This window comes from Lottia gigantea, assembly GCF_000327385.1.
Source record: "Lottia gigantea unplaced genomic scaffold LOTGIsca_109, whole genome shotgun sequence".
Classification (NCBI taxonomy): Eukaryota; Metazoa; Mollusca; class Gastropoda; family Lottiidae; genus Lottia; species Lottia gigantea.
Window position 1 is genome coordinate 741,354 of NW_008706978.1, and position 13,782 is coordinate 755,135.

The 13,782-nt window shown below is 33.0% G+C and overlaps 1 protein-coding gene across 1 annotated transcript; it reads left to right on the plus strand.

Annotated features, from left to right (window-relative positions):
* Nucleotides 1-1,886: 1,886 nt before the first annotated feature.
* On the plus strand, nucleotides 1,887-12,212 carry LOTGIDRAFT_237549 (hypothetical protein). Its single transcript, XM_009046971.1, has 9 exons — nucleotides 1,887-2,027; nucleotides 6,672-6,748; nucleotides 7,295-7,504; nucleotides 8,383-8,457; nucleotides 8,851-8,952; nucleotides 9,699-9,761; nucleotides 10,303-10,425; nucleotides 10,931-11,014; nucleotides 11,389-12,212. The coding sequence occupies exons 1-9, from the start codon at nucleotides 2,021-2,023 to the stop codon at nucleotides 11,449-11,451; spliced, it is 804 nt and encodes a 267-aa protein (XP_009045219.1). The 5' UTR covers nucleotides 1,887-2,020; the 3' UTR covers nucleotides 11,452-12,212.
* Nucleotides 12,213-13,782: the final 1,570 nt, after the last annotated feature.

The following is a 13,782-nucleotide window of genomic DNA, read 5'->3' on the forward strand; positions in this document are numbered from 1 at the left end:
ATGCTCATTCTAAGAGGTAGTATTCCTTTAAAGGTATACTTCGCCTTAGGATGACAAAAAAATTTTTTTAAAACTTGGTCAAAATGAGTCATCGTTCGACGGTATCGCTGGAGATGATTCATTTGGATTTTACTACCTGGGATTCCCCTTGCGATGCAGTGAAAAATGGCTCTGCCCCTTTGCGCTAAATAGCGTGCATGCTCAAGATCCTTGGTAGTTGGAAATCGAAATAGACCTATGCCAGTGTCGTTGCATGTAATTTGGAATGGTGTTAATTACAGCTATCTTAACTATAAACAAGGCTCGGGTGTTTTAACTTTATACGAGTTTTAGTCGAATTAAAAATGGTAGAGTTAATTTACGGATTGTGACGTACAGGTATTTGTCAGTTGCGATTGATAACATTTATGAATTTCAGTTTCACATGACTTGCTCTATTAGTAAGCTTATGGAATGTTCCTATGTAGGTTGATATTATTGTATCCTATAATAATATATGTAAGTTATAATTGTTTTGATCTTTATATTCTATATAATATAAGCTGTTAATTCTTACTTAGCATTCATTAGTTAATGTTATTCTTAACATTGTTATTTCACGTTTCTTTCATTGGGCTACTTTAGGGTAAACAAATGGTTCAATTATGTTGACAAAAGTCGCTTTATGTAAAGTTTAACCCTAATTTATACAATTCGAGAAAAATGCATGTAGACTAGTCATTTTATGATATAATGTTCTCATAAATTCAAGGCGTTTAGATTTTTGACTTTGCCGAACTTTGTTTCGGTGGAGAGGCAAATACTCTAATTATTAATCAAACGTTCAATTTTGGCTACCTGTACACTTTCGGGTACAACACCTGTTGTCAGCTCCGCAAGTTGATATAAGTAGCACAAAAAATATTGATATGGGCCTATTCAGTACTGTATAATGTTGAATTAGCTAGCGTTATGGAAATTTACTGAGTGGCATTATTATGGTCGATGTAAAATGATGCTCATATAAGTACCTAATGTTAATGAAATCAGAACTATAATGTGTATGGTCAGCATTTCCTAATGTTGATGTAGTCAGTATTACCTACCTAATAATGTTGTAGTCAGTACTACCTAATGATGGTGTAGTCAGCAACATCTAATGTTGATGTAGTCAGTATTACCTTAGTATGTTGATGTAACCAATTTTATCTAATAATGATGTAGTCAGTATTATCTAATGTTGATGAAACCAGTGTTACCTAATAATGATGTAGTCTTATCTAATGATGATGTTGTTAGCATTTATCTGATGATGATGTAGTCAGTTTTATCTTTAGTTGATGTAGCCAATTTTACCTATTGTAGTCAGCATCATTTGATGATCATGTAATCAGTTTTATCTTTAGTTGATGTAGCCAATTTTACCTAATGTTGATGTAGTCAGCATCATTTGATGATGATGTAGTCAGCATCATCTGATGATGTCAGCATCATTTGATGATGATGTAGTCAGCATCATCTGATGATGATGTAGTCAGTATCATCTAATGATGATGTAGTCAATATTATCTAATACTGGTGGAGTCTGATGATGTAATCCGCATTAGGCCTACCTAATGCTGTAAACATCACTATCTAATGTTGGTAAAGCCAGCATAATGTTTAAGTAGCCATATTGCCCAATCACTTATGATCTGTCCATGAAATAGGGACATTTATAATTGAACAATGGTAATAGGCGTTGTATATTTAATCTCTTACCTTTGCAGGGTGTTAATCACCTGGTGAAAGAATCTATTTATAGCCCACCTGTGTAAAAACTTGTTTAAGAAGGATCTGTTTGAACAGGTCAATAATTCAGAAAGCGTAATATACGTCATATTGATTTAGCAGTGGGCTGACAACATATTACTCATAGTGCTTATATTGTATAGGACAATGGTCTTATTCTGTGGCAATGTGACAATTCAGCTTTAGATTGTACAATCTTATTTGAGAGGGATATCATATTTCTATGTAAATTTGTTTAGAAACATTCATCATGGTTCGTAAGTGTCTTTCTTTGAATTTTTAAAATGATCTTAAGATAACGACTTTGTATGATCTTTAAAAAATTTTGAAAACAATTGCTTAATGAAATGTCCAATATAGGCATATAGTCTACTCTTATCATATTTGAGATTGGAAGCTTTTTGTTATGAACAAGGATATGATGTCTGTAAAATTAGGTTCCTTCGTGGATATTTTACTTAACAATAGGGCGACTACAGATTTCTGCGAATAGGCATGACAACCCTTAGTTGAATATTTATATGCATAAAATTGTATAGTATATATAGTGTAAAAATCACTCTATGCTAAGAAATGACATATTATTTACTTAAGAAAAATGCGATGGAATATGATATTCGGGAACATATGTTGAGATTGGGACAGTATATTCCGGAATATTAAACTTGTATTTCAAACGGGGATATAGATATATCACACTGTTTGTTTGATGATATTTGGTTTCATTTAATCATTAAAACTATATTGAACAAAACAGTTCATACTGCTCTATAAAATAGTTGACTATAGGTCTATATACAAGTATACATACATAATACAGACCTAGTCAAAAATCAATACTATTTTAGTATACAGTAAGTTCATTTAATATTTATTTACTTATTATGGTGTGCGGAATGAAAAATGAATCTTGTCCGAGAATGACCGACGTATTTTATCTAGACTTTACTTTCTTTTTGGAGAAATACGCGATACATTTAGTCTCTCCAAGGCAAGATACTCTAATTTGAGAGATAACTTCCGCATCAAGGAAAAGCTAAATGAATATTTGCTTTGAAATGACAGATTGTGAATATGCGTAATTTCCCATTCTAAGATCTTCCTGTTTCACATTTTTTAAAGGTTTTTATTCAATTTCAATTATGTGCGGTTGTTTTTAACTTTTTTCCTTTTGTAACGACCAGTTAAACACATAGGGAAGTTGACTAAAATGAAATAAAGTAGAATTTAAGCATTTTGCATACAAAGCTACAAATGAACAGGTAGTGATCCCATCACAGGGAAATTCAACAAAGATAATTCCACTGTCGCACACTTCCATTGCGAAGGTTAAAAGGGACAGGTTCGTCTTCCATTTGACCAAACCCTTTAGACTCAGAAACGTGATTTTTTTTCTAGCTAAGCGAATCAGTTGATACTGTTCACTGCAGCTTTGAGCCTTTAAATCCATGTGTTTACCCGTATTTGAAAGTTAAAATGACGACTCTGATTTGGTATATATTCACTTACATACAATCCAATCAAATCACTGCAAGAATGGCTGTTGCAATCAAGATATAAATTCGCAATTCGTAATAGCATTGTCAAGATGTCAACATGATCTGGTGAAATTGTTATGCAATGTACCTGTTCTGGGTCAGTTGGTATTCAACAAAAAATGTTCCGGTTAAAAATTAAATAATTGTTTAACATACATTCTAACATCTTTGGGTGCTATTGGTTCAAAATCCCCCAGAACACACTTTAAAGAATGATCTTTTTAGATCATGAATAACATTTATACCTTTAAAAACACGAAACAAATCAAACAGATATATTTACGATTGCATGTTAGTTGTCAGTAAAGTCGCGCTCGTCCGGATTCGACAAGATAGTTTGAAGGGCCTGTAACCGCCGTAAGAATATACGCTTGTACTAAAACCATATTTTCCAGTAGTCAAGCTTAATCCATTAAAGTTCGGATGATGTTCGGGCCCACGATTGGGCAAGAAATCACCTAACATTCATTCATTCACGATCTATTTTGCACCTAATTCTTCTTTAAAATAGGAACTTATCATCAGTTCATCAGTATATTGAAATCGTTGATAGATTTGATCATTCGTTTCCTTAATTATTTTGTCAGATCGGCTATGTAATACGCATTAGATAAGGATGCTTTGTTCCTCGAACACCTGATGCCATTGCTAATTAAGCTTTTACGTCAGCTTTCCAAATGTCAGTATTCCGTTAATTGGGAAAATAATTAGTGAATTCGTTATATTGTTAAGGGTGATTAGGGTTTCTATATAATGAAGCTATAATTAAAGTAGAGAGTATGATATATGACAGTGTACACTTTATAACTCACAAATTGGACAAGGGTTTGATGCAGTCTGTTGCACAGACGACTAGAAATAGATCGATGAAATTTTAGAATGGATATATAAACCAGTTACATCTATATTCGTTCTGGAAAATTAAAAAGACGCATTTAAAATATAATTTATGGTTCTCTGTTGAAATCAACCAACGAACCATTCAAGCAAATATAAGACTCCGTTATTAATATTTCAATATAAAATGGAGAATACCCCGCCTTGACTACGTAAAACTGCGTTTCAGTAATATTCCAATGAAAAGTACAACTTTAAAGGCCATGTATAGACACAGCTTTATGAAACCACAATCACTGGTTAATGTATGAAACACGTCGAAACGTTGCATAAAACTTTAACCAGTGATTGTTGTTCCATAAAGCTGTGTCTATATATATTACTCACAATTTTAAAGGCCATGTCACAGCTACAGGAAGGTATTTCACGGTTGTAGGCCTAATGGTTGCTGTTCTGCTAACAAAGCTGCAAGTGGGTGTATATAATCTGGCCTGACAAGCTTTCTTTGATGCCTAAAATTAAAATATATAACCCCAAATCAATCTAGGACACTATAACCTTTGAGGTGAGATTAAATAATGAGTATTCGGATTGTGAAAAATTAATGTAGAATATTCAATGAACAATGGGCTTATCTTAACTGGATTGTACATTGGTTTTCTAAACTTTCTATCGAGACACTGATATCATCAATTTGCACCATTCCAAGTTTCTATCAGACATTTGTTGTTGATATATAAAGGCCTAAGGACCTTTGCGATGGTTAAAACAGCATTGAAAGAATTACGGATAATGGAATACCGCAAATCGTTGCTATTAGTGTCCCTTATAGGCCTAGCCTACACCCTTTTTTTTCGTCAGAAAACCTCTAAAATCCCTTTAAATCGTTTAATCTTGGTCTAGCCTATACAGTTCATTAAGGTCAAAAAACCGGTATATCTGGTAGAATAACCTACATTGTCAATACTTGTTATGGAAATACGCTCGATAAAAATAGCTTACGATAGTCTACACACCACAAGAGTTAAAACGACTTTAGCGAGCATATAAGACTAATTTTTTCGATTTTAAAAGAAAAGAGAGTGCCTATCTTCTTTGACTAGGTCGTCGAGATATTTCCTTACAACTGGTTTAAAGAGGTCTGTAATTTCTTAGACCTCATTATTATTATTTTCATTGGCTGATATCGATCCATAGATGCTGTTTATAGCAATCAGTAACACTCAGTCATCTTGGATGAGGTGGTGATAACGTAGGTCCGGTCCCCATGATTAAAACATTTAGTATCAATCATGCAATTTCAGCCCCTGTAGATTGTGTTGGTCTGTCTGTGATAGAAAATTACTGGTGGAAATGGGAATTTAACATCTCGGCCCAATTAACTTCGGGGTCCTGTCTTATTTTGTTTTAAAGAAGTTGATTCTATTTCTAGACTACTTTGTGCTTTTGTTTGTCGGTCAACTTTTCAGAGTTCTACTTTTGGGGTTCCCCTTAGGAGCAATTAAGTAGGCCTATCCTAATTTGCAAGATAGTCAACTTTCACGACATGGTCTTTTGTATTTTGACGAGGATGGTATCAAAATCTAGACCACAAACCAAAGGGATAGTACCCTCAACCAAACCTGATTTTAGTCTAATCAATTGTCTCCCTTAAAATATTTTTTTATAGAAGTTATCTCCCTTGAAGTACAAAATTATCAGTCGATATAAAGCCTAACTAAAGGAAACGAGTAGAGAGGCACTCGAATTCTATCACATTTATTTTCTGTCGTAGAATATAATTCTTAATTCTTGTAAATGTGTGGCTTTAGTTTCATAGCATAAATTAAGGCTAGGCTAATATGTGTCTATTATTAGGATCTGTATAAATAGGGCTAGGGTTAGGTCTATTAAAGGCAAAATTTGTCACAGAAAACTTGGTAGGCCTATGGTAACACGAAAATGGTCTTTAAGGAAAGTTATTATTAGGCTATTAATTAGGTCAGGAGGAAAATTGAATTCAATGATTTGGTCACAGTAATTTTGACACACTAATGGCTCTAGGCACATGATTTTTCTCTAGATTTATAACTCTATTGGAGTTTGTCTTGTATGTAGGGCCAACTGATAGCGCTTGGTTAGGCCTACACTTACAGACAATGTGCTCTTCAAGTTCAAGATGCCCATTCTGTAATAAACCGGTATCCTGTTGTCTTCGCTTATCACTACACTTCAGTGTGAAGCTTTAAGTGGAATGGGGGACCAGTTTGAATTCCTATAGTTTTGGAGTAATATCCCACTAAAACTACATCTAGGCCTAGAACCTACATATTCTTAAGCTTGAGAAAAACCAATAGTAAGCTTATTCATATTGATACCAGCCTAGCTTTGCTTTCCACTTTTCCTTCTACTTCTAGACTGAAAATCTCTTTCAACCTTCTGCTCAAGACAGGATCATAACTTAAACCTAGGCTACACTCAATTAATGAAAACACAGATCATGCCTATAGCTTTTTGTATATAAACTGTAATATTTTGCTATTTCAGAATCTAAATCCTGTATGGCGGGGTGTGCTGGGAAGACAGCACGGGTGCTGTTGATCGTCTTTAACATTTTATTTGCAGTAAGTATATTTGTTATTGAACATTCAAAATTCTTAATTTTGACCTAAATCCTTTTACAGTTAATCTTAACACCACACCCTTTTGTAGGCCTACTGTTGCAATATAAAAACTCATATTATATTTGATAGACTTGCTGAATGCTTATATTCAATCCAGTTTGAGTTTTAATGCATAAGAAGAACACTAGCACAGTTGCACACCTCCTGTCCCTCATCACGTTAAGCTATTACCAACCTAAACAGTGCTGAAAAAAAAAACCACAAACTTAAAATAATTATAAAGAGGTTTTCTAAACTTTTTATGTGTATGGGGGACACTGATAGCATCAATTTGCACCATTCCAAGTTTCATTCCGACATCTGTGGTTCCACTAAAACTAACAGAATGAAAATACCTTAAAAATTTAGAAAACCTCTTTATAATCTTAAGTATTCTTTCAAAGAAAATATTTATGTCCAGAAACTTACAAAAATAATGAACTAGACATAAAAGAATAGCCTGCAGTTACAAACCATAAGAAATTGAAGCCAACCCTTTCATTTCAGGTATGTGGTGTAACCATCCTAGCAGTTGGTATCTGGTTAAGGGTTGATCCATCAGTTGTTCAACTACAGGAACTTGTTAATCTAGATAGTAAGAATCCCAATCTAGCCAACGCAGCTTATATTCTGATTGGATTTGGTGGATTTATGCTTTTGGTGTCAGTATTTGGATGTTGTGGTGGAATCCAAAAAAGCCGAATTTTACTTGGTTTGGTATGTAGACATTCTTTGTTTCTCAATAACACTATGACATAAGCAACAATCAACATCAACTTTTAGACTATTTATTTATCTGGAATTAGATATCAAAAAACAAGAACAGGTTTGGATAATGACCATTAATATGAAAAAATCAGTATCCCAGTTGAGAGAAAAGGCAATTTCAAATTAGTCTGCTGTTAGCAATCAGTCATATCTGTTATGCTGATTTTTTAAAAAATTGACAAAATACCAAGTCATAGAATTTTGGCCTTGGATTTTTTAAAAAATCACTTCAATGATCAATGTTTCATGGTTGTGTGTTTAACCAGATTGGCATAGGACCTACATTTTCTTTAACCATTATATTTTTGATGTAATATAGCCGATTTTGAGTAATATTTCTTGGATTGCTGTATCAAGGAAACATGTTGTTACTAAGATTATAGCGCTCTTTCTATACCACTCTACAATTAATTTACATGTATTGAGCACTATTTTAAAGGGACAGTTTCGCTATTCTTTTAGACTTATCATACTTTAGTCTCAGAAACGTAATTTTTTTTAGCTAAACCTATCAGTAACAGTGTTCAGTCAAAATTTGAGCCTTCAAATCCATGTCCAGAATTATCCGCATTTGAATGTTAGAATAACGACTCGTCAAGATAAGATACTCTGTGATATATAGAAAAGACATATATAGAAATAGAGAGGAAAATTCCTAGTTTAAAGTATTTTTAAAGGAATTATGCGATTTTCGTTCATTTATAGTACTTCTGAAGATTATTGACATATATTCAAGATAAAAATCAACCCCCTAAAATGGCGCAACTGTCCCTTTAACAATGAAAATATTTGAAATTGTATAGTAAGACTTTTATTACTAATTTCAGTACATAGCTTGTTTAGTTATTATATTTATTGGTCAAATAACTGCTGGTATACTTGCTGCTCTATATAAAACTGATGTAAGTATTGCAGACTAGTCTTTTATTGATGTATTGCTTCTGTAAATTTAATAAAAAAAACACTTTTATTTGGTATTTGTTAAAATGTAATAATATTGTTTAAAATACGTAAAAGGCAGGATGTAAGCCCTTTATTTTCAAAAATTAGATTTGAGAAACAGAAGAATATTTGTTGGGGATGTGAAAGCTGATTAATTCAACAAATGATTACTATATTTGTAGAAAATATAAATGTAGCATTTTAAATCTTTCATCAAATAAGGATTTTGTATCAAAAATTGATGGAAAATGACTTGTAAATGTCCCAAAAAAATCTGTCGAATGGAAGATTATTGTGCATCATGTTGCTTTGTTGTTGATTTTATTATTGTTAACTAATGTTTTGTTACTCAGGTGGAACACACAATAGAAAGCAATCTTTTGGGTGTATTGGAGAATGATTACAAGCCTGGTCGAACAAAATATACTCAACCCTGGGACTATGTTCAAGTTTGGGTAAGTTCTTAAAGATGGGTTCCCCTATTTTCATTTATGAACATGAAAATGAATAGAAAGTAGAGGTGTTCTAATGACGTTGAAAAATATCAGTTTGTCTCACATGTCCATAATTAATTCATAATTAGATAAATTAGAAGAGAATTACCAGCAGAATTCCATTGAGTGACCGATCAAGAAAGGTCAAAAGGTATTTTTTGTTTATCTCAACTGTAAATACATGGACATTTATGATTGGTTAAAACTCTTCATTAAATGCAACAAGAACATAATGATTTGATTAAGAATACATGATAATTCATTAGAAACACAAATTAATCAAATAGTTTGCATAATTTGACACTAAAATATATGGAAAACCATGTTTTAAGGGCATTCTGTGTTTTTAGTTGGCTTAAAAAACCTTTACTCGAGTCTGTGACAACTGGAGATAATGATTTTTGGTAGGTAAAAGTACTGTACAGATTTTAGCAAAATAAATATCTAATTGTAGAGAAATATGCATACTACTTATTCTAAAGGTTGCAATTTTTTGCAATATTTGGTTTAAGTGTTATCTTAAAACCCTTAACCCTTTCAACCCTAGCGGCCCGTTTACCGGCCCCACACTAACGCAATATATACCTGAGCAGACGGTATACCGGGTCTTACTAAGTGACATCAAACAACGTTATCGTCATACGCTGTTACTTTCATTAGTTGGAGTTTATGACGTTATATTTCATTAACGCTGTTGAATTTTTCAGTTACATTGTTGTGGTGTTCATAATTATACAGATTACAAAGATATAAAATTTGGAGTGGGCCAGGTTGGTAATTTATATGGTTTACAAATCAGATAACTGATAATGAATTAAGAGGGGTGCTGGCTTCTAGGAAAATCCAACTTCTGTGCTCCCAAAAAAACACTTTTCCTGAGAGAATTCAAAATTGAAAAATATTTTGATCCTGTGACGTAGTGTGTTTTTAGACACACAAAATGTTATATAAAGAAAAAATGGTTTATTTTGACTGAAATTATTTTTGATATCATATATAGATGCATATCTTCATCAGTTCACTGTTATTTTTTTTTAGTATATTTAAATATGAACACATATTTCCATCACCCTTGTTGGTTTATTGATCAGACCTTAAAGCCACCTCTAGCCTCCTGAGCATGGCCTCGCCTGCTTTAATAAGAGAAAATTTGTATTTTAGTTACTGATGACACATCATTTCTGACAGCTGCCAGTTGGCGTTTCTTACCTTGCCTGCCAAGACATATTTTGTTAACATCTTCATATTTTCTTGTTTCTGAATTAATGACTTTAGAAGTAGTAATATCACTGAATGATTTTATATTTACAGATGGTACCACTGACTTGCTGTATATTAGAAAATGAAGACCCAAATGATCCCATGCCCAAAAATAACACTCGTTGTCAACTAGAAGCTAATCAAACAGTTGCAGGAGAGTTTTTAAAACCATTAGTAAGTATTTTAATCATTCCAAAAACATTTAATTTCACAGTTGCTTCAGTCTGCAGGTTTGTTTATTTAACTATTATACGCCCCTGTCTGTCCGTCCGTCATAGGCGTGATAGAGACTAAAGTTTTTATCTGATCTTGATGGAACTTGGTATGCATGTTTATATTGAGGAGATCTCGGTCAAGTTTGAAATTGGTAATAATTGGATGACCAGTTTCAGAGTTATTGCCCTTGACTTACTAAAAATGCATCAAATTTGGCTTGTAGGCGCGATAGAGTCCACCCAGCTGTAAATGGGTATGGATAATCCGGAAAAGATCATTGCCAAGAGGTTTGACCAAGGACTAGCTGGTAGAACCTGTGAACCTAAGTTGTTATCCTTGTAAAATATAGTTGTTTTTTTTGTCTTAATAGTTGTAAATAACTCTGCATGGAACAAGCGAACATTTAAATTTCTTGTCTGTGAAAGAGGTTTTAGTATGTTATTTTGAACTGTAATATTTTCAGGGGTGTCTGGATGGAGTGACCAATGCTATTAAGGAATATGATGGTATTTTGATTGGTGTTGCTATAGGAATTGCAGTCATTGAGGTAGTACACACACACACATAAAATACAATTCACTTTAAAGCGATATAAAAGTCTTCTCAAAACACTAAGAGCATCAATTTGCACCGTTCCAATTTTTAACCAGACTAAAGTGGCCACATTAAAAATTAAATGTAATAAAAAAAAAAGTTTGGTCTAATTTGAATTAGACTGAAACATGAGCACTTTATTTATATCTGTGTTTGACTGTATACAATCTCTATTGTCCTATTCTGCATACCTCATTAATACTGAACCTCCGTACTGGCTGAAAATCTAAATATAGTTAATCATGACCTGTGCAGTGATGATATTGGGATATAACTGGATTACTGAAAGTCTCTAAAATTTTAATGTTATTTAATGTTTTTTTTCAGATTCTGGGAATATTGCTGGCTTGTTGTGTCTGTAAAAATATCCATTCAGAAAAATTGGCATAATGGGATCAAGGATTGATAACGGAGGGTTGTCAGATAATCTTTGCCGAAAATGTAACATCAAAGAGATTATCCTTACCACTCTTACCTAAAGTTTCACCTCGGCCTGTGCTTTCGTAATTTCAATTATATGTTGCTGTTACAACTACTTTTATTGCCTGTGTCAGGTATGAATTCAGTGTACATCCAACACTTATAAATATCACGCTGATGTAACTGAATTTTCACCTTGGCCTGTGCTTTCGTAATTTCAAGTATTTGTTATCACAATAACCTTCCCAAGTTGCGTGAACGTAAATTTTGAGTGTAATCTTTTGGATTCATTGAATTGAATTAGTCTGAGATTCATTGTCTTATTGTACAACAAACATTCCATGAATGCGTCCTAAAAATTATTCAGATTATTTTGAATTGTACAGATTATCTTAAATTATACAGATTATCTTAAATTGTACAGATTATCTTAAATTATACAGATTATCTTAAATTGTACAGATTATCTTAAATTGTACAGATTATCTTAAATTGTACAGATTATCTTAAGCTAAAGAATCTACACCCTCTGAAATCTTCCCTTGAAGTTGCCCTTGTTTTTATTCATATTTTACATAAATCTCAGTGTTGATGTAAATTTATTGTTTTTATTGCCTTCAATAGTAACTTCTCTTGTACATTTTCATTATTAAAATTTTTCTATTGTTTTTCATATTATGATATTATGTAATATATATATATATATATATATAAAGATTTTCTTAACTGAATCTACACTATCTGTTTTATTGAGTTGTTAGTAAACAAAACATCTCCAACATACATTCAACAACGGATCGAATTTTCAAGTCCAACAAGCACATTAAGATCTTCATGTCAGTGTTTATAAGTGTGCCATCAGTTAACCTCGAAATCACCAAACAAGCTTCCTCTTACTCTGCACCCGTTTTATGGAACAATTTACCATCAGAACTTCGATTTTCAAAATCTATCGACATCTTCAAGAAAAACCTAAAAACTTTCTTATAATGATTCTTGAGTATTATTTCATTCACAGAAATTTATTGATTGAGGGCGCAATAGGAACTGAAAAGTAATTTGCGCCATAGAAGTGAACTATTATTATTATTATTTGTTGTAGGAATTAATATTAGACAAAACAGTTTTAAAGGGATTGTAAAGATGTTTTCAAAACTTGTTATGTGTATGGGGACACTGGTAGCATCAATATTAACCATTCCAATATTGAGTCAGTAGGTAAGAAGGGCTGACATGGAAAAATGTCTAGTCGTTTGGATGGGACAATAAACCGAGGCCCTGTGTGCCACAGGCTGTGCATGTTAAAGATTCCTCGATAGTTGGAAATGGAAAAAGAGCTGGTTAATGCCGCTGTCCTGGCAAAATTTCCCTCTTTGCTCACTGCATGGCATTCTCCATCTTCATTAGCCCACATGGTTCAGTGAAGTAAGACGTAAAACTCCATTCCTTTCATTTCTAATATTGAGTCAGATGTCTGTGGTTTCTGCATTTCCATTTACACTTATGGCGATTTTGCTAGGGACGTCATAAAAAGCTAACTTGTAGTGGAATTGCAACAGCCATAGACGGAAATTGAAAAGGCGATAATTGATGATATCAGTGTCCCTGATACACAACAAATTAATCATACCTCTTTACAATCCCTTTAATATATATTGCCTTATTCCTATCGATTGTAAGGAAATTATAGATCTTAATTTCGATAGTTCATATCTCCCTTAAAACGAGATAAAGATTGGCTATGTAACCAGTTATCCCTGATTATCAGTGACTAGTTTTGTTCGTGTTTGAACTCTTCAGACTGATTAGACTCGCGTTGCAGGGTTCTATTCATACTGATCAGGGATCCTAGTGCAAGATTACCAGGGGGTGGGTTTTACTGGGGTTGGTTTGTTCCGGGGTAGGTAAGTTTTAGACTTCACCAGACTGTCTGAGTTAAGAGAAGCTGGGAGACATAAGAGTAAATGAATATCCAATGTCTGGGTAATTATTAAAGGAAATAAGGTAGCAGACTACATATTCTCCAAAGAATCTTAGTACTAGGACAGTGTTAGAAGTAAAGACTTCTGGATCAATGTATCAAAGTTTAGTTAAGTTAATATTAACCCTGTATCCCAATAATACACAGTCAAAGTAGTAATAATTCAATATATTTGTATTCAATAGACAATGATATGAAATATAAAACAATATAAATAAATAATTGAAAGTTTCTGTCTAAACAAAATATGGGACTAAATTTATTGTTCTATTGAAGAAATACCTTCTCCAGAAGAATTTGACAGAATTTTTTTTTCTCAA